The 19,229-nt window shown below is 48.9% G+C and overlaps 1 protein-coding gene across 1 annotated transcript in view; it reads left to right on the forward strand.

Moving 5' to 3' along the window:
- LOC117886832 (fatty acid amide hydrolase-like) overlaps positions 1 to 17,622 on the forward strand; it is a 30,459-nt gene extending 12,837 nt beyond the window's left edge. Inside the window, exons 5-20 of the mRNA XM_034788911.1 lie at positions 1,139 to 1,201; positions 2,842 to 2,962; positions 3,517 to 3,609; positions 4,502 to 4,662; positions 5,624 to 5,709; positions 6,126 to 6,209; positions 7,920 to 7,982; positions 8,145 to 8,222; positions 8,346 to 8,434; positions 9,310 to 9,346; positions 11,258 to 11,406; positions 11,577 to 11,639; positions 12,034 to 12,109; positions 12,661 to 12,745; positions 12,962 to 13,049; positions 15,425 to 17,622. Of these exons, the coding sequence (XP_034644802.1) occupies positions 1,139 to 1,201; positions 2,842 to 2,962; positions 3,517 to 3,609; positions 4,502 to 4,662; positions 5,624 to 5,709; positions 6,126 to 6,209; positions 7,920 to 7,982; positions 8,145 to 8,222; positions 8,346 to 8,434; positions 9,310 to 9,346; positions 11,258 to 11,406; positions 11,577 to 11,639; positions 12,034 to 12,109; positions 12,661 to 12,745; positions 12,962 to 13,049; positions 15,425 to 15,535 (1,447 nt within the window). The 3' untranslated portion in view covers positions 15,536 to 17,622. The remainder of the gene's footprint in view (positions 1 to 1,138; positions 1,202 to 2,841; positions 2,963 to 3,516; positions 3,610 to 4,501; positions 4,663 to 5,623; positions 5,710 to 6,125; positions 6,210 to 7,919; positions 7,983 to 8,144; positions 8,223 to 8,345; positions 8,435 to 9,309; positions 9,347 to 11,257; positions 11,407 to 11,576; positions 11,640 to 12,033; positions 12,110 to 12,660; positions 12,746 to 12,961; positions 13,050 to 15,424) is intronic.
- Positions 17,623 to 19,229: the final 1,607 nt, after the last annotated feature.

The raw sequence follows: 19,229 nt of genomic DNA on the forward strand, positions 1-19,229 counted from the left end.
CACTGGAATGGGTTATCTAGGGAGGTGGTGGAATCTCCTTCCTTAGAGGTTTTTAAGGTCAGGCTTGACAAAGCCCTGGCTGGGATGATTTAGTTGGGAATTTGGTCCTGCTTTGAGCAGAGGGTTGGGGTACATGACCTCCTGAGATCCCTTCCAACCCTGATAGTCTATGATTCTGTGAACTTTAAAAACATATTAGCTGCTCATAGTCAATCCTAGGCTCTACCCTGGGCTGCTGCCCTATCCCCCACCGAGTATGTTAGCTGTGTTGACTATGACCTGTGAAACGTGTGTTGAAACTGGTCAACATTAGGTTCTGGTGTGTGTGTGTGTGGTTTTTTTTTACAGCACGTAGTTCAAAGTTACTAGCTAACATGTTTAAAGGCAAGGCCTTAATCACCCACGTACTTAGGAAAGTTTTATGTTTGCTTAGAACATACACAGGTCAAATGCAGATTTGTCTGTCTTACCAATTAACCTGTTTTAACTGATTTGTACATGTCTGTCTCGATATTCTAACATATTCCACACCAGAAAATACAGAAAGCTATAGATTAGATCCTTGTTAGGCTTATTGACATGTTGAATTATTCTTTGTGATGTGTTTTGAGTGCAAGCTTTTTGGGGAAGGAACATGGGTTTTGTATAGTCTCTAATGTGCCTAGCATACTGTTTGTGCTATGCAAGGAATAATAGCTTTTCTGTGGCAAGTTATTCCTTAAACCTTCTTACAAACTCTGGACTTCAGTTGCTGGTAGTTCTAATGTGTGTCTATCAGTGTATTTAGGTTTTGTATTTAAAAAGACTTGAGGCAAAATAATCAAATGTATCTAAATGATTTGAAACCCTTAATTCCATGACTCAGACTCCTTAGGCATTTTTTAATATTGTACCATTCTATAGTGAGGGATTTCTTAACAGCTAAAGACCTCAGCTGGGATTTCCAAAGGGGCCCAAAGCAGTTAGTTTAATTTCAGTTGGATTTTAGCAAAGAAGGTTTTCTGGTTGTTACACTGGAATCTGAAGTACTAGGTGAAGCTTTCCTAGTCAGCACCTCATCATACCCTTCTTGGCATTGTGAGTCTCAAGGAAGGTTCTTTGGTGGTTGACCGTCACTTTTTTATTTCTCTCTTTGCAGGTCTCCTCGTGCCAACACTGGGTTCAGTTTCAAAGGGATCCAGGACTATCTGAACTGCTACCGGTAGGTGAGATTAAATGATTGGTGGAAAAACCTACAATATTAGGGCATCTTGTCTTCTCTTTTCCCCTCCGTCGCTTGATGTGGTTCCCTGTATCTAACGGATCTGGGTTAGGAATTTCTCCACCAAAATTTGGCCTACTACATGTACCTCCTCTTAACTTCATCCCGTTACTTCTAGTCCTTCACTCTAATCTGCTGAATAAATCCTCTTCCTAATTGGTTTTTACACTTTTCCAGTAATTGCAGATTCTCGCAAAGTGCTGCTAGGTGGGGGACTTACATCCGAGTCCCTAGCTCTTGGGCTTATCCATAGTCTTTTCAGTGTAATAGGAAAGCAGGGGAAGATTCCTTGTGTCACTTGTTGTTGAGTGGTGGATGGAAGGTCACCACAGTGCAGAGCCTTTGAGGATCCTGAAGAACCTCCACTGAGTCTCCCTGCTGCTTGCCCTCCCAGTTTGACACCATTCCACCCAGGGAGTGTGAACAGACCAGAGGTCACTGGAACAAAAAGATCAAAACAATTCTAGGAAGCAGTGACCAGAGATTGGGAGAGGATTTTGTTCAAGCCAAACTTCTAGGAGCTGTATGCCTCAGGCCCATCTCTCATGCTAAGACAAATTATACCGTCAGAACAAACGGAAAAGTGGGGCCCACCCCAAGACTAGGGGAGGGGGTGTGTGTGTGCGTGTGCGTGCATGCCCTAACCTCTTGCAACCTCTCTGTGCATCTCAAGTGTACACATCCTCCTGGTATCTAGGAGCCAGAATTACTGGAAGTGTTACTGAAACCTAGGGTACATTGACTTTCTGAAGGCTCATTTGGGGGGGGTTGATTATGAAGGTGATGTTGTGAGGCTGTTTGCAGCCCTCACCGTCAGTGGGAGACCTGCACAAAAAGTTGACTTCCGCGTTGTGCTCTGAGTTCAGCCCGTTCTCTGGCCAAAGCGTGTTTCACAGCCTTGGACCCTTTGCCAAGAAAGTGCAATAGTTCTGTCCGTAGCTCTGTCATCTACAACACTCCGGCTGATCTTGGTGTCCCAGGCTTCAGACTGGGTTTCCAGCTCCTGTCTTGCTCTTTGGGACTGGCAGTGCTGTGGAGACAAGCTCTCATGGGGAAGGAAGCATTTCATGTTGCTCAGTAGCACTAGCTGTCTAGGGAGTGTCACTGATCTGCTCCTGATTGATTCCTATCAAGTTCTCAGCTCAAAAGGGTGATGGTATGACACCTTCCTGCCAGAGGATGGTTTCCTTCAGAACTGTGCCTGAGAAGCAGAGAACCATCCCAGGAATCACAGGCGCGGACTCTGTGAGTGCTCCAAAAAAAAATAGTGGGTGCTCAGCACCCACCGGCAGCCCTGTGGATCAGCTCCTTCCCCTCTCCCACAGCACCTCCCGCCTGCCAGTGGCCCCACCAATCAGCTCCTGTACCTCCCTGCCTCTTGCCCGCTGCAATCAGCTGTTTGGAGGGGGCGGAACAGGGTAGGAAGAAGTAGGGCAGGATGGGGGATTGGCGGAAGGGGTGAAGTGGCAGTGGGGCCTGAGGCAGAGTGGGGGTCGAGCACCACCCGGGAACACAAAGTCCGCACCTGTGGTGGGAATTGTAACAGGATGCCAATCTCTAAAGTCTCATCTGTTTTATAGGACTGGGGAGTTGACACCCTTCCAGGTTGCTAAGAATATTATCTCCTCGCTGGAGGACTGTGAGAAATCCAACCCCCCTCTCCGAGCAATCGTGCAGTGGGACCGGGCGCAGATACAGAAGGTATGTGTGCCTTTGGTGGGAGTAGGCTTCCTCCTACCTAGAGTGATAGCAGCCAGTGGTCACCTGAATGGGCACACTTTCCCTGCAGAAGAGGATATGAGCGACTAAGAGGCTCTTGCTCTGATCTGCTACATAGATGTTCTCAGATCCTGGGATATGATTGTTGGAATGAAGTGTGCATATTCACCCTTCTCCCCGGTTTTCCTCATTCCCTCCCCTCTTAGAGGGCCATAAATGACTCGATTTCACTTACTCCTGAGGGAGACTAATATTACAGGAGTTGCAGTTCCTACTGAATGTTGCTTAAACCAGGATGTGTTTCTCTGTGGTGTCCATACTATTCTCCCCACCCTGTGGCTCCTTTTGCTCCATGACCTCCGGACCTAGACATAGTCGATCAGTAGCTTCTCTCCTCTCGCCCATGGTAAAAGGGCTTGGGCCATCATGGGGAGATCTCTCTGGGTTGTATTTAGTTTGCAATAAATATTGATCATGTTTGTCTTCTCAGACATATCCCATTGTCCAGCTAAGATAAAATCTTTCTCTCTTTCCAGATGGCTGAAGCCTCCACTACTCGTTACAGGAATAAATGCCCCCTTTCTCTTCTGGATGGAATCCCAGTCTGCTTGAAAGAAGAGATTAAAGTTGTGAGTTCCCTTCATGGTTGGAGTGTTGCATGGCCAGTTCAGGCTGTGTGAGATTATAAGCACTTGTTGTGTATCCTCCAGCTGAGGGACACTCAAAGGAACTTAAAAGCAGCTCATTTTAAAATATATAAAAGGAAATGTGTTACTATAATAAAAAAAAAAAAAAAAAAGGTGATTAACCTGCGTAACTCACTGCTGTAGGTTGTGGTTAAGGCAAACATCTCGGTAAGATATTTGAAAAAAGATGTAGACATTTATAGGAATAAGAGTAGAATCTGCAGTTACAGTAGCTAGACTAAACCAGTAAAACCAGCCCTGGAATATGAGCATATAAAAAGCATATTCCATATCTGGTATTCGAATAGTAACTTCTAACAGCATTTAACCCATGAAACCCAGGAGGGGCCTGGAAGAGGAAAAGAGATGCTTCTTATTCTGTCAAAGCAGAAAGTCAGTAAACTTAGTCGTAGAGTTAGAGGATGGGATTTCCAAAAGTTCTCAGCGTTGGCCAGACTCTGGCAATTGGAGTCTTACCATTGACGTCGGGGGAGTGGAGTTCAGACTCGAGTTCGTTGGAAATGCTAGTTCACTGAAGCAAAATGTTTTGCCAGAAAACAAGTATGTTTCCATTGGAAATATTAACTGTTTGATTTTTAGGTTTTCTGTAGCCTCCAGAGAGAACCACAGCACAAGGAAGGCAGTACCCCGCCTGAGCAGTGAGGCTAAAAGCAGCCGTTGTACTTGCCCAGCTCTAATTTCACCACAATGCCTTGAGCATCTGGGCCAGATGGGCACTGATTCCTCAGAGAATCCTGTTCTGCTGTTGTGGAGAAGAAGTTGCTGGATCTTACGTGTTCAGTACACCTAATGCACTCTTCTGTTCCTTACTAAGGTGCCTTATCACTTCCGAGCGGGAACAGCATACCTTGGGACAGAGCCAGAGACTGAAGATGCTACAGTGACTAGGAAGCTGCGGGAGGCTGGAGCAATCATTATCGGGGTCTCAAACATGCATGAACTAGGGACTGGAACCACTGGCTGTAACCCTAACAGGTAAACAAGTCACATACGCCACGCTTCCCCCCCCCTTTTTTTTGTCATTCAGGTAAATTTAAAAAACCCTCAGTCATGAAACTCAGCTTTTGAACATTCTCACATCTGGCAAGGAGAGCATCTTAGCCATGTGAAGGTTTGAGTGTCTGAGGGGTCGGGGTCTAAATCGAGACACAGGATGCCTAGAGAGTAGCACAGTGCCTGTGGGACAGAGGCGGATGAACTACGGCCCGCGGGACCGTCCTGCCCGGCCCCTGAGCTCCTGGCCCGGAAGGTTAGCCCCCAGCCCCTCCCCCACTGTTCCCCCCTCACCTGCAGCCTCAGCTCACTCCGCCGCCAGCGCAACACTCTGGGCGGCGGGGCTGCGAGCTCCTGGGGCAGCGTTGCTGCAGAGCCCGGCCTGACCCCATCTCTGTGCTACGCGGTGCGTGGCTGTAGCGCCGCCAGCCACCAGTGCTCCAGGCAGCCCGGTAAGGGGGCAGGGAGCGGGGGGGGTTGGGTAAAGGGCAGGGGAGTTTGGAGTGGTGGTCAGGGGGTGGGGCAGTCAGAGGGTGGGGAACGGGGGTTGAATGGGGGCATGGGTCTGGGGGGCAGTCAGGAAGGAGGGGGGGCGGTTGGATGGGGCAGCGACGGCAGTCGGGGCGGGGGTTCTGGGGGTGGTCAGGGGACAGGGAGCGGGGGGGGTGGATGGGACAGGAGTCCCAGGGGTGGGCCGTCAGGGGGCAAGAAGTGTGTGTGGGGGCAGATAGGGGGTGGGGGATGGGCCATGCCCCCCTCCCCTAACCGGCCCTTCATACAATTTCCAAAACCCGACGCGGCCCTCAGGCCCAAAAGTTTGCCCGCCCCTGCTTGCAGGGCGGGAAAGTTAGGTTATTTCTGAGACATGATTTTGGTTCCTCCCCTTCCCTAAGGTGTGTCCAACCTTTTTGAAAAGTCTACACTCTCATTTTATCTCCTTCAGATTCCATGGCACCGCTAGGAACCCATACAACCCCCAGCATTTCACTGGTGGCAGCTCCAGTGGATCGGCCGCTGCTGTGGCAGCAGGTGAGATGAACTGAACCCACCCAGGGGAAAAGGCCACTTCAGAATTTGCTGGAGCCTTTGGGGAAGATTCTGGGGTGTGGCAGAAGTTTTGTGGGTGGGTGGAGAGAGACCAGGGGTGTTTTGGGAGCAGGGCAGAGAACAGAAGATGGCAGAGTCCAAGGGGAGGGGCCTGGGATCATGAATAAGCCAGCTGGAGTAAATAGGCTTTCCATGCAGTGTTTTGTCTGCTGTAAAAGCTGGTTGTGGTTGGGCCTCCGTAAGGGGATTTGGAAGTCAGTGGGTATTGCCCTTTGTAGAGATGGCCGCTTCTGATGTACCATATGCCAGCTCTTTCCTGTTAAAGATGCTGGGAAAATGGTGTGGGAAGGGCTGTATACAGTCTTTACGGTCCCAGGCAAATACACATTTCTCTGTAGGTCTTTGCCCATTGGCTCTTGGCACTGACGGAGGCGGCTCTGTGAGAATTCCTGCTTCTTTCTGTGGCGTCGTGGGGCTGAAAGGTATTGCCCCTTTACCTGGCTGGGGATCCTGCATTTCCTGGGGGGTGATGGGACCCCACACAAAGGCCAATACCCTCCTGAGCATGAAACTGTTCCCCAGCCCTCTGCGGGGTTGGGATTATAGTGCCCGTTCAGCGTGTGGCTGTAACTTACTATGACAAGGATTCGACTTCTGAGATCTGTTGTATTTGACTTGTGACTTTAAATTGTTGTTAGGGGACTTAGAGCTTGTGTGTCAATGCATCTTACGGATTTTAATTAAAATGAAAATAATCATTTGCAGCCAAACATGGAGACATTTACTGGGTTAGTTGGTACGTCCCCGACCCCAGATGGCAACTGGGTCATTCTGTACTCCAGCCCCTCTTGTCGTCTAGCCCCGGCACAGCGACTTGCCCTGGCTGCAGGAGCAGGGATAAGTAGATGTCATTCTGAGCTGGAGAGTGGGGATTTGTTTTTTTGGAGGGGGAGGGGTTAGAAGGGAAGGAAGCCACAGCATGAGCCCCACTAGCTCTGGGTTCAGGGTCCAGAGGCATCTCTGACATGACATTGCTGCTAAGGGTTTGGAAAGCACTCCATGAAAGTGGTCTCCCTCCAGCAAGTGTTGAATTTGCCCCTTCTTTCCTGTATTCCACCAGGGAGGAGAGGACTAAGGGGGCAGAGAATCACCCAGTTGTAAATCCATGTACCTCTGTTGGAGATCTTCTGCAAATCCCCAGGATTGATTTACAGCCTGTAAATAAATCTTCCCCAACCTAGGAATTCTGTAGTTTTGAATAAGGCGGTCACCTCAGCCCTGTATCTCAGGTTAGGGCGCCAGTTACCACTGGATTAGTAAACCCAAGTGAACTTGTTGTCCTTTCTCGGGGGGGGGCATGTGTAGTAGCTTATGGCCAATCTTCTCAGAAGTGGGGAGGGAATACTGCTAGTAGGAAGGCAATGTTATTGGCCTCAATCCTACTGACCCCTATGCACATACTTAAAGTTACGTACATGCATGAGTAGTCCCGTTGACCTCAGTGGGACTGCGTATGTGCTCAAAGTTAAGCATGTGCTTGTTTGCAGAAGGACTTGGTTCCTAGTGTAAAGGTGGGCGTTAGTCACTTCTGCTCTGTAAAGGCTCCCCAAGGATCTAGAGCTTGGTTTCCAAAATGTTAGTCCTACTTCCCCCTGAGCACTTTTGCTACTGGTGCCTCCCCTAAAGTAAATTCTTCCCTAAGTTTAAATTGGACTGGAGGCCAGACTTAGGAAAGCAGCCCTGCCATGGGCCCTCTGGGAGTGGCGGGATGGAACTTCATACTGTAGGTTTCTTCCATCTCTTGAATGTCTGTGCTGTAATCAATGCTAGCTTCTAGCTGTACCAAATCCTAAGCCAAAGATGCTCTTATTTTCCCCCTCTCCCCACTCCTTGCCTTCTTTAGAATCTCCTCTCTGAAGGGTTCTGAACCTGATTGGCTTGATGAAGAAACCCAGTCTAGAGCCACTAGCTGTGTGGGACTGATGCCGTCTCACTCCAGGCACACACGAGGATGAGGGTTGAGGGTATTTAGCCTCATCCCCTTGTAGGTTAATACTGGAGATGGGCCTGAACCAAAACCCAGATCCCAAACAAGGATCTTTAGGAAGACTGGGTCTGCCGAGCACTGGTCTGTCTCCACTTAATACAGTTTGTTCCTCCATCTGATCTCTGTGTCTGTGTCTTGCTTGAAGGTACATTTGGGCTCATCAGTGGTCACGGCTGCCTTCCGCTCTCCTACTCCACCGCCAGCCTTGGTAAGAGGGTTCTCATGCCGCCGCTGTGACTTTCCTGTGCTTGCACATGTGTGAAGAGACACAGCGGTTGTAAGCCCCTGCATGGGAGTGCGTGTCACTGGGAGTGGGTATGTCCTGCTCACTCCTTGTCATGTTTGTAACCATTTCATTTATTCTGGACAGGCCCCATTTGTACGTCAGTGACAGATGCAGCCATTGCATACAGCATCCTAGCTGAGCCAGATCCACTGTACCCATATGGTGAGTGAGCCTCTGTCTCTCCCTGCCTGCCTCCCCTTGGTTACCCCATGCTAATGACTTGTTTGATATCTCGCTGTGGGTAGGTCCCTGCCTGACGGGGATCTTTTTGTTTGTCCCTTGCAGGACTACAGCAGCCAAAACCATCCCTATCTGAAATCCTCACTCCTGACCTCAAGGGCTTAAAATTGGGAGTGAACTGGACTTTTTTTAAGGTGCCTGTTGTCTCTTCTCTTCTTTATGGTGCACTGTGTCAGCTGTCAGTTCCTTCAATTCAGCCGTCCCCTCCTCTAGCCTGCCAGCTGAGGATTGATTGCAGAGGTCTTTCTCCTGGCTGCCCTTAGCACTACAACCTGGTCAGAAACTTCACAACAAAAATCTTTTTTGAGGGAAATTTTCCAGAAGAAAACCTTGATTAGGATGAAACTTTCCTGAAGCAGCATTTTGCAGTGCAACATTTTGTTTATTTTAAACAGTTTAGCTTAAAATACCATGGCAGAAATGGAAATATCAACATTAGGAAAGGAAGTATTTCAGTTTGCATTGACTGCTTCTGAATTGACATTTTGTGAGAACGCTTCATTCTGTGAAAAGCTTCAGTATTTCAACTTTTCACCCCAATTCGGGACATAAAAAGTCTTGAAATATCAGGATTTCTCACAGGATGGAAATTCCGTTTTCCAGCCAGCTCTACCCTGCGCCCACTGCCTGTCTCCTGAAGACTGTGCTGGGGTCGCATTCCTTCCACCCAAGCCAACAGATGGGGGCTGTATGCTACTGGGCTTGATGCTGCAAGGGAGGGTTCATGTGCTGTGTTAGCTGTGCCATGGCTCTATTTTTCTCCCCCTCCTCCAGAGCAGCAAAGGCAGGGCTGTATGGTCTTGGAGCTGGGGCCCTAAAAATAGCCATGGTGTGGGATGTGTTGGATTTATGCCTAAGACTGTGTTTCAAGGAGGAGAGGAGTGTGTAGCCTTAATTTGGTGCTCAGGATGGTGGGGAGGCTGGTGTCGGGTTCAGCCTGGGGGAAGAGGGGATGACAATTGATAAAGGCCTTTAGTTAATTAATTTATTTTTCTGTCTTGTCTTTCAGACTTGTGATGCAGAAATTTTGGCAGTCTGCCAAAAAGGTAGAGCAAGAGTTTCTCCATTTCTGATAGCTGCTCCCCCCATGGCCCCATAAAAAGCTGCAGTAAAGGCTGGAAAGGCTCCAGCTGGTGGCAGCCTGCAGCCTTGTTAGTTTGGAGGAGAAGTGTGTTGAGTCTATCGGGGGCAGCTGACCAGAACTCCAACTGTATTTTGTTCTCTTGGCTCTCACCTGAGTGGTGCTTTTGTTTGCGTAGCTCACGTGTGAGTTCTGGAATTGTAACCTTGGCTAACCTAGCTCCCACTGGCTGGCTGCGTGACCGCAGTGGCCATGGTGCCCTGAATAACCCTGATCTCGCTGGAGTTTTAAAGCTAAGTAGGTTCGAGCTTGTTTAGTTTAAATGGAAGCCTTCCCCACTCCCCCACCTTTGAATCTGGCTTTCTAGGCTTGTTGTTCCTTTGCTGTTGGATAACCCAGCCTGTGCGCCATCATATTTACAATATAAACTTACAAACTTGTCTTCGGAAAGCCTTTCTAGGTTTGCCTTGTCTGCTAGCCTAGTGTTAGTGCTCTGTTGGGTGGGAGATGTGGGTATGAGTCCTGCTCCCGTCAACCCACTATTTGGGGCTTCCTTGACTACAGCCAGATCAGCTGTGCTGCAGGGATACTATCTTGGGGGGAGGGGGGTAGTCTTGTTAGATCTTGTCAATTAAGCAAGGATGGACCTTGTCAGTACTAGGAGGAGAGACCCATCTCCTCCAGAGTTTTTGTTGTTGTCCTGAGTGCATTTATCCTGTCTCTTCCCAACTCCTATTACTACTGTATATATAAATATTATTGCAGTGTCTCTCTGTGAATTTTTAATTCAGATTTCCCCCTTGCAGGCCTCAGGTCCCCCCTCTGCCTCACAATCAGCATTCAGCACTTGGATGCCAAGATGACAGACTCCTTAAAAATACCAGAGAGTTTTTGCTTAATTAAATGCAACATCAAGGTGGAGTTTTAGCTACCCAGAAATCAGGAAATTCAGAGCTATGTTTCCCACTGGAGTTTTAAGCCTGCTCCCTTTTGTGTAGCCTCGTGATGTCTTTCACTGTCAGACATTGGGGGCAGATTGTGAGTGTATTAATTAAAATGCACACTGTGATGTGGTCTGAATGCATGAGGGACTCAAACTCCACCTATGCTACTACAGGTTGGAAAGTCGGTCAGATGTTATTTTAAATAATATTCACCAATTCATATTTGAATATGTGTACGCCAGTGAGGTGGGTAAGTTGCCTTATTCTCATTTTACAGATGGCAAAATTGAGGCTCAGATGGGTTGAGTGAATTGTCATGGTCTGCGGCAGTCAGGGACAGAGTTCATGAGTCCAGAGTCCTCATTCCATTTCTGTAACCGACAGACATGCAACCACTTGGTGCCCCCCAATTTGCAGCATCGTGTTGATTTTGGCTTTGACTTCTATTTCACATTGTGCATTCTGAATGTTCCTTGGATGAGAGCCTCAGACTATAATTGATAACATTGATAGCGACCTCACACTAGTCTAGCATTGTTCATCCCAGCAGATCTGGAAGCACTTTGCAAAGTCAGGGAAGCATTATTATGCCCTTTTTATAGACTGGGTAACTGAGCTGCAAGCGACTTACCCACGATGTAGTAAGCCAGTGGCAGAGTTGAGAGCAGACCCGTGAGTCCTCACCCGTGGGTCTGCTCTGTCATATGGGTAGCTGTGATCTAGTGGACAAAAGCCCTGCAGTTTTTTCTATAACTAGATGCGGCCAGGTGTGTTATTGCCCATGCGCTGTGTGATCATACGAGCAAAGAGCCTGTCGTCATGTGGTTGTGGGAACGCCTGCCATTTGTAAGATTAAATCTCAGCCATCTCATTGTAGCCTTCTGAACACAAGGAACGCACTATTCCTTTTGCTCCTCCTGCTTCGTGCTCAGCTGTAGAGCACCTGCAGGCTTTAGGTGCCTCTGTGGTGGACGTGCCCCTGCCGGAGATGGAGGAGGTGCGGGTGGCACATGTGATCTGCATTCTCAGCGAGATGAGGGATTTCCTGCAGCCTGACTTCAACACCCACTTCCAGCAAATGGTAAGTGGCAGAAGCATGGATTGTTAGCATCAGCCTTGTGTCAAGCCATCTGTGTCAGTCACTGCTACACATGAGTGGAGAGGCTCATGGTGTATGGGATCTGGGGCTTTCTCAGCCTTTGCCCTGCACAGGAGTGCGCAGCCGTCACCCAAAGTTCCTTTGTGTTTCAGAATCTGGAGACGCGGCTCAACCTTGCTCTGGCTTCCCAGTTCACAGCTCTGGATTATATTAAGGTGAGGAGCGTGCTGTGGAAGAGGGGGAGGAGACAGGCAAAGAAGAAGGCTTCTTCCAGCCTGGCGAGGTTGTGGGGAGGAGACAGCCCACTTGGAAGCTCTCTGCACCCGGGTAGAAAGCCGTGGAGAGACGTTACCCAGCAGTGCTGCTCTCTGCCTAAGAACCGATGCAAGCTTGGAGGGGCCCAGAAGGGGAGGAGTCATTTGGTCTCATGCTCTTACATAGAGTCCGATCAGTGAGTCTGTGGTGGTGCTGGCTCTTTATCAGGGAAGGAGGCTGTGACCCCCAGTGACAGGGGGATAGGCACCGCCAGAGGACTCTGTACGTTCTGTAAATTGATGCCTTCTTGGTACATCCCACCTTTGCACTGATACCATCTCCTTCTCTTTGCAGGCAAATCGGCAGAGGACTCGGAGCATGAGCTTTTTGCGAGAGATCTTCGCCAACGTGAACTGTATCCTCACCCCAGGTCTCTGCTCTGTGGGCTGAGCATGGGATTTACTGTGGCTTGGAGTGAGACTCTTGGCATAAATGTGCACATATGTATGGTGCACTTGGCTTCCAGGGTTAATGTTTAATCCATTTGAACTTTCAAAATTATACCTTTTATAACTGCCGTGAGTCAAACGTCCTTACTTTGCTCTGCCCCAGCTCTAAGGAAATGTGACTTTTAAAATTGCTCCTCTGTGTTCCCCAGGCCTGTTCCCTGTATGTTTCACAGTGAGAACTGCTCATTTTGCTGACTAAAATAGGAATTGTAACACTCCTGTTAATTGAGCTGTGCTGGCTCTGCAAGGCTACAAGGGCGGGAGTGGGAATCTATTCTCTGCTGTGCATCATCAAGAAACTCCTTTTGTAGTTGCAAAGTTGTTCTTCCTGATGATGATGCACAAACCAAAAAGAACTTGGCTTGACTCCAGGGATGAGTTAGAGCAAACGGGTGCCTTAAAGGAGGCATAAGGGGACTGAATTGCCCCTGCAGGAGATGGTGATTGTTGATTGCCTGTTTCTCTCATGCAGCCACCGCTTGCACTGCCCCAAGAATCCAGGACTCTGACCTCTTGACGGGGAACAACGACATTCTAACAACACTTCAGAGCATGAGGTGAGAACTGTGCGGCAGTAAAATGTGTTCATGGTCAGGCTGTATGGAGAACCCTGGGGATGCTCACAGCTGTTCCGTCCCAGTCTCTGCCACCTGATCACTGGCTGTCGAGCAAGAGAGATCACAGCTGGTCCAGTTTCTGCCTCTCTACGTAGAAATGACTTCACTACAGTCCAACAGTGAGAGTGCAGGTGACTTTTCCCAACTCTCTTGCAGATACATGCAGCTTGGAAACTTCACAGGTATCCCGGGTCTGGTGGTGCCAGTCGGGTACACTGCCACTGGGCTTCCCATCAGCTTTCAGGTAAACACTTACCCCCTTGCTAATGCTAGTAGGAGAACTGCCCAGACCACACCGCTCTGCGGGTAGAAGGGTGTCTAGTGCTGGGTCTTCATAGCTAGCTTATGAAGTGGGTGGAATTTGGTGCTAAAAAGTGTAAGCTTCTGCTCTTCCTTGTCCACAGACCTAATACAGAACTATGTATTCTGGGTCATCAGGAGAATGAGAGTCCAGGGGCCAGTGGAAAACACTGGATCCCCTTCACTACCCCCATGTCCTCCTCAGTTGTTCTCCTGGGGTCTGTCCCTCTTCCGTTCCTGTTGCTTCTTCTCCCTTCGCTCTCTTGTTCCCACCTTCGTTGCTCCCTTTACTTGGCTCTAGCGCAGTGGGATGCCCCAACTTATCCTGTCATGACCCCCCCCTTACCAGTAATGGATCTGTCCGCGCTCCCCCTCCATTACTGCACAGTCCGCTCAGCAGAGGAGCTTGGGCTGAAGGCGCGGATGGGAGATGAACTGGGGCTAGAGGTGGAGCTGGCCTGGGGACAGAGAGAGAATAAGGGCAGAGCTGGGCTGGAAGTGGAACAGGGGACGGAGCAGAGCTGGGGCTAGAGCTGTTGCTGGGTGGCGCTCCTTCACCACCACCTTGGAGGCTGGCCTGGGCCCCACCACGTGGCCCCCAAATGTTCCTCTCACCCAAGAGTTTGGGGACGACTGTTCTAGCACCTTCCCCACTGAAAGGAGCGACAGATGTCTGGGGAATATATAGGGGTGTCCTTCTAAAACTTGACAAGGAAGGATGGTCCACTGATTAGGGTCTAGCCTAGGGCTTGGGAGACCAGAGTTTAATTCCCTGCTGTGCCACAGACTTCCCGTGTGACTTTGGCAAGGCCCCTTAACCTCTCGATACCTCAGGTCCCCATCTGTGGTGATGTTGTTAATAGCGCCACCCTAGCTCCCAGGGGTGTCAGGAGGATAAATACATTACAGAATGTGAGGTGCTCAAGTACTACAGTGATGGGGGCCACATAACTACCCTTGATAGATGGATTTGTGGCCATACTCCCAAGAGACCTGCTGTGGATTCTATTTCTGTCATCTTGGGTGGAGAGAGGGGGAAAAGACGGGGACAGGAGGGAGCAGAGATGGTTGAGTGTGAACAGAAACCTTTAGTCTCAGCATGAAGCTGTACAGGGTATGCCTCCCCATTCCACACGGTAGGGATTTGCCTCAGCAGAGCCGGGAGCAGCTCTGCCTATTATTAACAGCACATGCCTGTTCCTCTGAATGGCCTGGGGCACGTCCAAAACTTGCAGGTAACCAGGTTTGGGAGAAGCAGAAATGCTGTTAACTAACATAGGGCTAGCCGGGAGACACCCTGCACACTCAGATAAGTAGGGATTTTGGGATCAAGGGAATTTGGATAACTGGACTTATGCTGTGCTATTATTTGTACTGGGGTAGCACCTCTGAGCCCCTGTCAGGAACCAGGACCCCATTGTGCGGGGCGCTATACAAACACCGAACAGAAAGATGGTCCCTGCCCCAAAGAGCTGACTGTCATGCACTGGAGGGCTCCTGAAAGCAGTGGGAACAGAGTCCCTTGGCATTAGCATGGGGGTCTGTAGACAGATCATCTGGCATCTTTCCAACTCATGCTGCTCAAAACAAGAAACTGCTGGAGGCTTCAGCCTCATCACAGCATCGCAGTCAATGGTAGCCCGTTGCTTTGGCTGGCTGGATGTCTATGACTACAGCTCCTCTTCCCCCCTCACCTCCTGAGCCATCCATGTAAAAGCTCCTCAGGGGCTTCAGAGACTCTCACACGTGGGGGTGTGGGAATTCCTGCATCCCGAGGGAGGCCAAAAGCATGGGGGCAGCTAGGAAGACTACATGGTGCACAGAAACTGGGGCTAGGGAAGGGACAGTCTTTGGGAGGGAGCTGGATGAGGCCCTGTAATTTTTACCTCCAGTAGACCTCTGCAACATGGAGGGCCAGCCTGACCACCACAAACCTACTTTGCTCCAGGAACCACCCAGTTTCGTAGGAAGCCAGTCATCCCCCCAGGAGAGGGCAACAGTCCCTGTCTATTCCAGCCTGTCCCTCCAGAAAGCTCTCCCACCTTGCTGGATTTCAATGTCCCTGTTTTGCTCCCCCTGTGTCCCTGGTGGGGGTAGCCTTTCAGTGTTGGGCCCAGTGATTCCTAGGTGCCATCCAGCTGGGTGCTAGCTAGATTCCAGAGGGTGGCTTCAGCAGGATCCTGACCCCATTGCTGAGAGGGTTACAAGATCATTCATTGTGTCTCTGCTATTCCTGCTGGCGAAGCCGCCCCTCAGAGCTTTCTTACCAAGCGGTGCCCTAAAGCCCTGCGGGTGACGGTGACTGTCTTCCACTTGCAGGTCATGGCAAAGTGGTGGGACGAAGCAGTTCTTTTCCGGGTTGGCCTGAAGCTGGAGGAGTTCCGTGACACGACCAGGAAGCCAGCCATTTATTACGACATCCTCGCATGACGGGAGTCCCAGAAAGGAGATGCTGTGATTTGTTCTGGTCTGATCCATCTGAGCGTTACTGGGGAAAGGAGTTACTGCTTTTAACATTGATCTCAACGAGGGGTGGTGGCAGCAGCAGGGCCGTTTACATATTGGAATAGTAGAGTTCGTTCTAGGATGATATTTGTTCCCATCCAGGGTCAATGCTGCGCTCAGGTGCAGGGGCTGTAAGAGGATACCACTCTACGTATGGATGTGGGGGCTAATGGATGGGTGCAGAAACGCATTTATTTTTGTAGTTAGGTCCGGTTCAAGGTGTTACATGGATAGGACCAAACAGGAATGCTCTCAGGACGACCTCCTCTACGTGGGCTGCACTAGTAAAAATCAGCTATGGGTGTACAGCTCCCGTAGCCTTCCATGGGAGGTGGGAGAACATCCCTGGCCAATGCAGCCTTGAGTAAATACTTTTGCCCTAGTTACACTATAGAAAAGGGGAATGAAACACTGCACTTTCCTGGGTGTTGTGTTTTCTGTTTTGTTGGGGCAGGGGCGATCTTTCGGTAGGGGAGGCAGCATCCCTGCTGCAGCAGGAGAGTTTTTCCACTCAGGATAATTTAAACAATTTGACTGCTCCTGGAGCCAAGTAGGTGGTGCATATAAAATGTCGTTATAGGACCAGTCTCTCTTGCAGTGTGTGATATAATAGAGAAACTAAACTAAACTCTGCAGGAACATAGGAAAATTAAGTCTTTTTTTTTTAAAGTTGCTTTTAGATTTCTCCTGCTTCCCCATCTCTGCTGGCAGCATAACTTGGCATTTATTGTTAGTGTGGGTTTTCCCTGTGAAATGTTATGAACTGAGCCCTTCTTAGAACCTGAGGGTGGGATGCACAGAACTGCAGAACAGCAGTAGATAAGGGCTAGGTTGTTATATCCCTTCTCTTATGACCTAACAGCCAGCACCTCCTGCTAACACATTTGCTAGAGGAGCTGTCTAAGCACTGAAAGGGGAACTAAACTGTGGACCAAGGAGAGGGCAGCTGTCCCTCTCAAGGAGGGATTTTTACTGATCCACCCTCTCATACATCTAAAAAGCACACAAAGTGAACCCTGTTTACCACAGCCACTCACTGTTCTTGTTTCCATGAAGGAGCTAGGCCCTAAGGCCAGGCCCAGCTAAAGATCACAGCCTATAGGAAAACCTCCTGCCTTTAAGCTCTTATAGGCACATACCTCTATCCCCGGGGATTGCTTGAGGCTTCTGCCTGCTCTTTCCTGCACTCGTGCATTCAGCTTAGTCACTTTATCAGAGCAAGAACAGGCCTAGCGCTAAACCTGAGTAGGTGATGGGGCTTCCAGGTGAGAGACTAAAGAGATGAGGCTCCGTTCGTATCCTGTTCAGTAACACATCTGACACAGATGCACTTAACAGGGAAACTCCTGGATTCATTCAATATATTCTTCCTGCTACACCCTCACTTCCAGAAGGTTTTAAATATAAAGTTGTTGCAGAAGCTGCTGCTGCGCCAGGGTAGGACAAGAGCCACGCCCCCATTGCCCTGATTAGGAAAGGTGGAGATTTCACTGCAGGAAAAAAAGGGAAGGTTTTTGTTTTGTTTTTTGTTTTTTTAAACCCCTCTCAATCCATTTTCTAAATGGATCTGACCTTACCCTGAGGATTAAGACTGCTGGTTTCATGACATTCAAATGGAAAAGCACCACACTGGACCCTACTGTCTCATCTACCTTCAGTTCCTGCTGGGAAACATCAGCAGCCACTGCTAATTGCTAGCATCATTGGCAGTTAGAGATAGTGAAACTGTTGGGTCTCTCTGAATGTTTTTCAGTTCCTCTTTGCTTAGCTAGGTTGTTACAGTAATGAGAACTAGGCTCTGGTATCTTCCTCAGAAGAGCAACGGCCATATCACTGATAAACAAATACTTTTCCAACTGTAACCTTAATTCTAGTTTGGTACATTTCTGTGGAGGGGCTACAAGTGTATGTGTATTGCCTAAAGGCACTGGAAGACTTTACCAGAATGTCCTGCATTGGGATGGTTATGGATGATGTATTTTCACTCAAATAAACAAGTTCTCTCTTTCTCTGCTAAGTCTGCTCTTTGTAGGTGACTGAGGGTCTCTATTTGCAGTGGTGACCTCAAAAGGCTGCTGTGAAGAGGGCCGGGGGTGCTGGAAACAGATTTGCTCTGATTCAAATTCATGTAAAGTATTTCCTGATATGCCTTTAGAAGGTTCCCATCACTGGGGTGTTATAAGCTGTCAGCAGCAACTGGGTGGGGTGGGGGGAACCTAAACTGCTTCAAGTCCACTCCCGTGCCATTGGAGTTGAAGACCTGGTTTGAGTTTGGCCCATTCTCTAAACCAGGGGAACTCCTCTTCTGCTCTGAAGAGAAGAATCAAACCCCTCCAGGTGGAAGGGCTCACATCTCCTTAGCCTCTGGAAGAAAATCAATGGGCAGGGTGTCTCCCAGCAAGCCCTATGTTAGTTAACAGCATTTCTGAGTGAGGGCTAGATCCACAAAGTGATTTAGATGCCTAACTGCCACTTTAGGTACATAAAATCCAAAATGTAGATCCTCAAAACCCTCACTCAGCTACCTCCTAATCTTGTAGGTGTCCAGATTCCCTGGCATCTAAAAATCTGTGGCTGAGCATGTGCACAGCTTCCTCAAGCTGGGCCCGAGAGCCCCAGGAAGATCCTCAAACCAGGCATTACCCCACTTGGCTTGATTGCAGGGCCTGAAATGGTAGGTGGTCAGGAACAGCCTCCCGTGTCCTAGAGGAGTGCTCTAACGTACTGATAGGCTTGGGAGGATTAGACTTTTATTGGTAAATGTCAATTTCACCAACACACACACAGACTGATGGAAAAAATACTTCCAGTGATATCTAATTTATAGATAGGCAAAGTAAGAAATCTCTTGACTTTAGGAGTTTGATTGAAGGCTATTTACTCTATTTTGATAGGTGGTGGTGACAATTTGTGTGAACAGCTAAAGCTTCAACTTTCTGAAACAGCAACTCTTCTTAAATAATTGTCTGACACCCCCCCTAATTTTGCACAACTCTGAAAATGTAAATAGATAAAAATGCTAAAACAAATATTGCTATTATCCAGTGAAATTGTAAAAAGAAAAATCCAATGCTGCCAAGCCTACTTGCTAAGCACTAGTCACTCATTCTCTGGCCTTAATGACCATTCCATTATTTGTACAAAGTGGTAGGGAGCGTGACAAGAGATCTACAGCAGAAGATCCCAGAACTCAGGGGTCAGAGCACTGATGAGAGATGTGAGTTCAAATCCCTGCTCCCCATCAGGCAGAGGGAGATCCTGAACCTGGGTCTCCCGCATCCCAGCTGAGTGCTCTTACCCCAGGGTTAATATGGCACCACTATCACTGTTTTTTGTGATGAGCCAGACAGACACCTAACTAAAGGAGAAGGGTCATGATGAGAGAAAGGTGCTTCCCTCCAAACTAGAACTAGATGCTCATGTCCCTTTGTGATGGCTCCTGTTTCAGCTTGCTGCCTCTCAAGGATCCCATTCTTGAGTACTGAACGCAGGGCTGTGGATTCTACTAGGCAGGCACCCGAGCACCCGTTAGGCAGTGCAATGCTGAATCTAAGTTCCTTTGTGGATTTAGTCCTAGCTTCTGTGCTAAGCCCTGGCACTGACCTGCTAGAGCAGCAAA

Source organism: Trachemys scripta, chromosome 1 (assembly GCF_013100865.1).
Source record: "Trachemys scripta elegans isolate TJP31775 chromosome 1, CAS_Tse_1.0, whole genome shotgun sequence".
Lineage (NCBI taxonomy): Eukaryota > Metazoa > Chordata > Testudines > Emydidae > Trachemys > Trachemys scripta.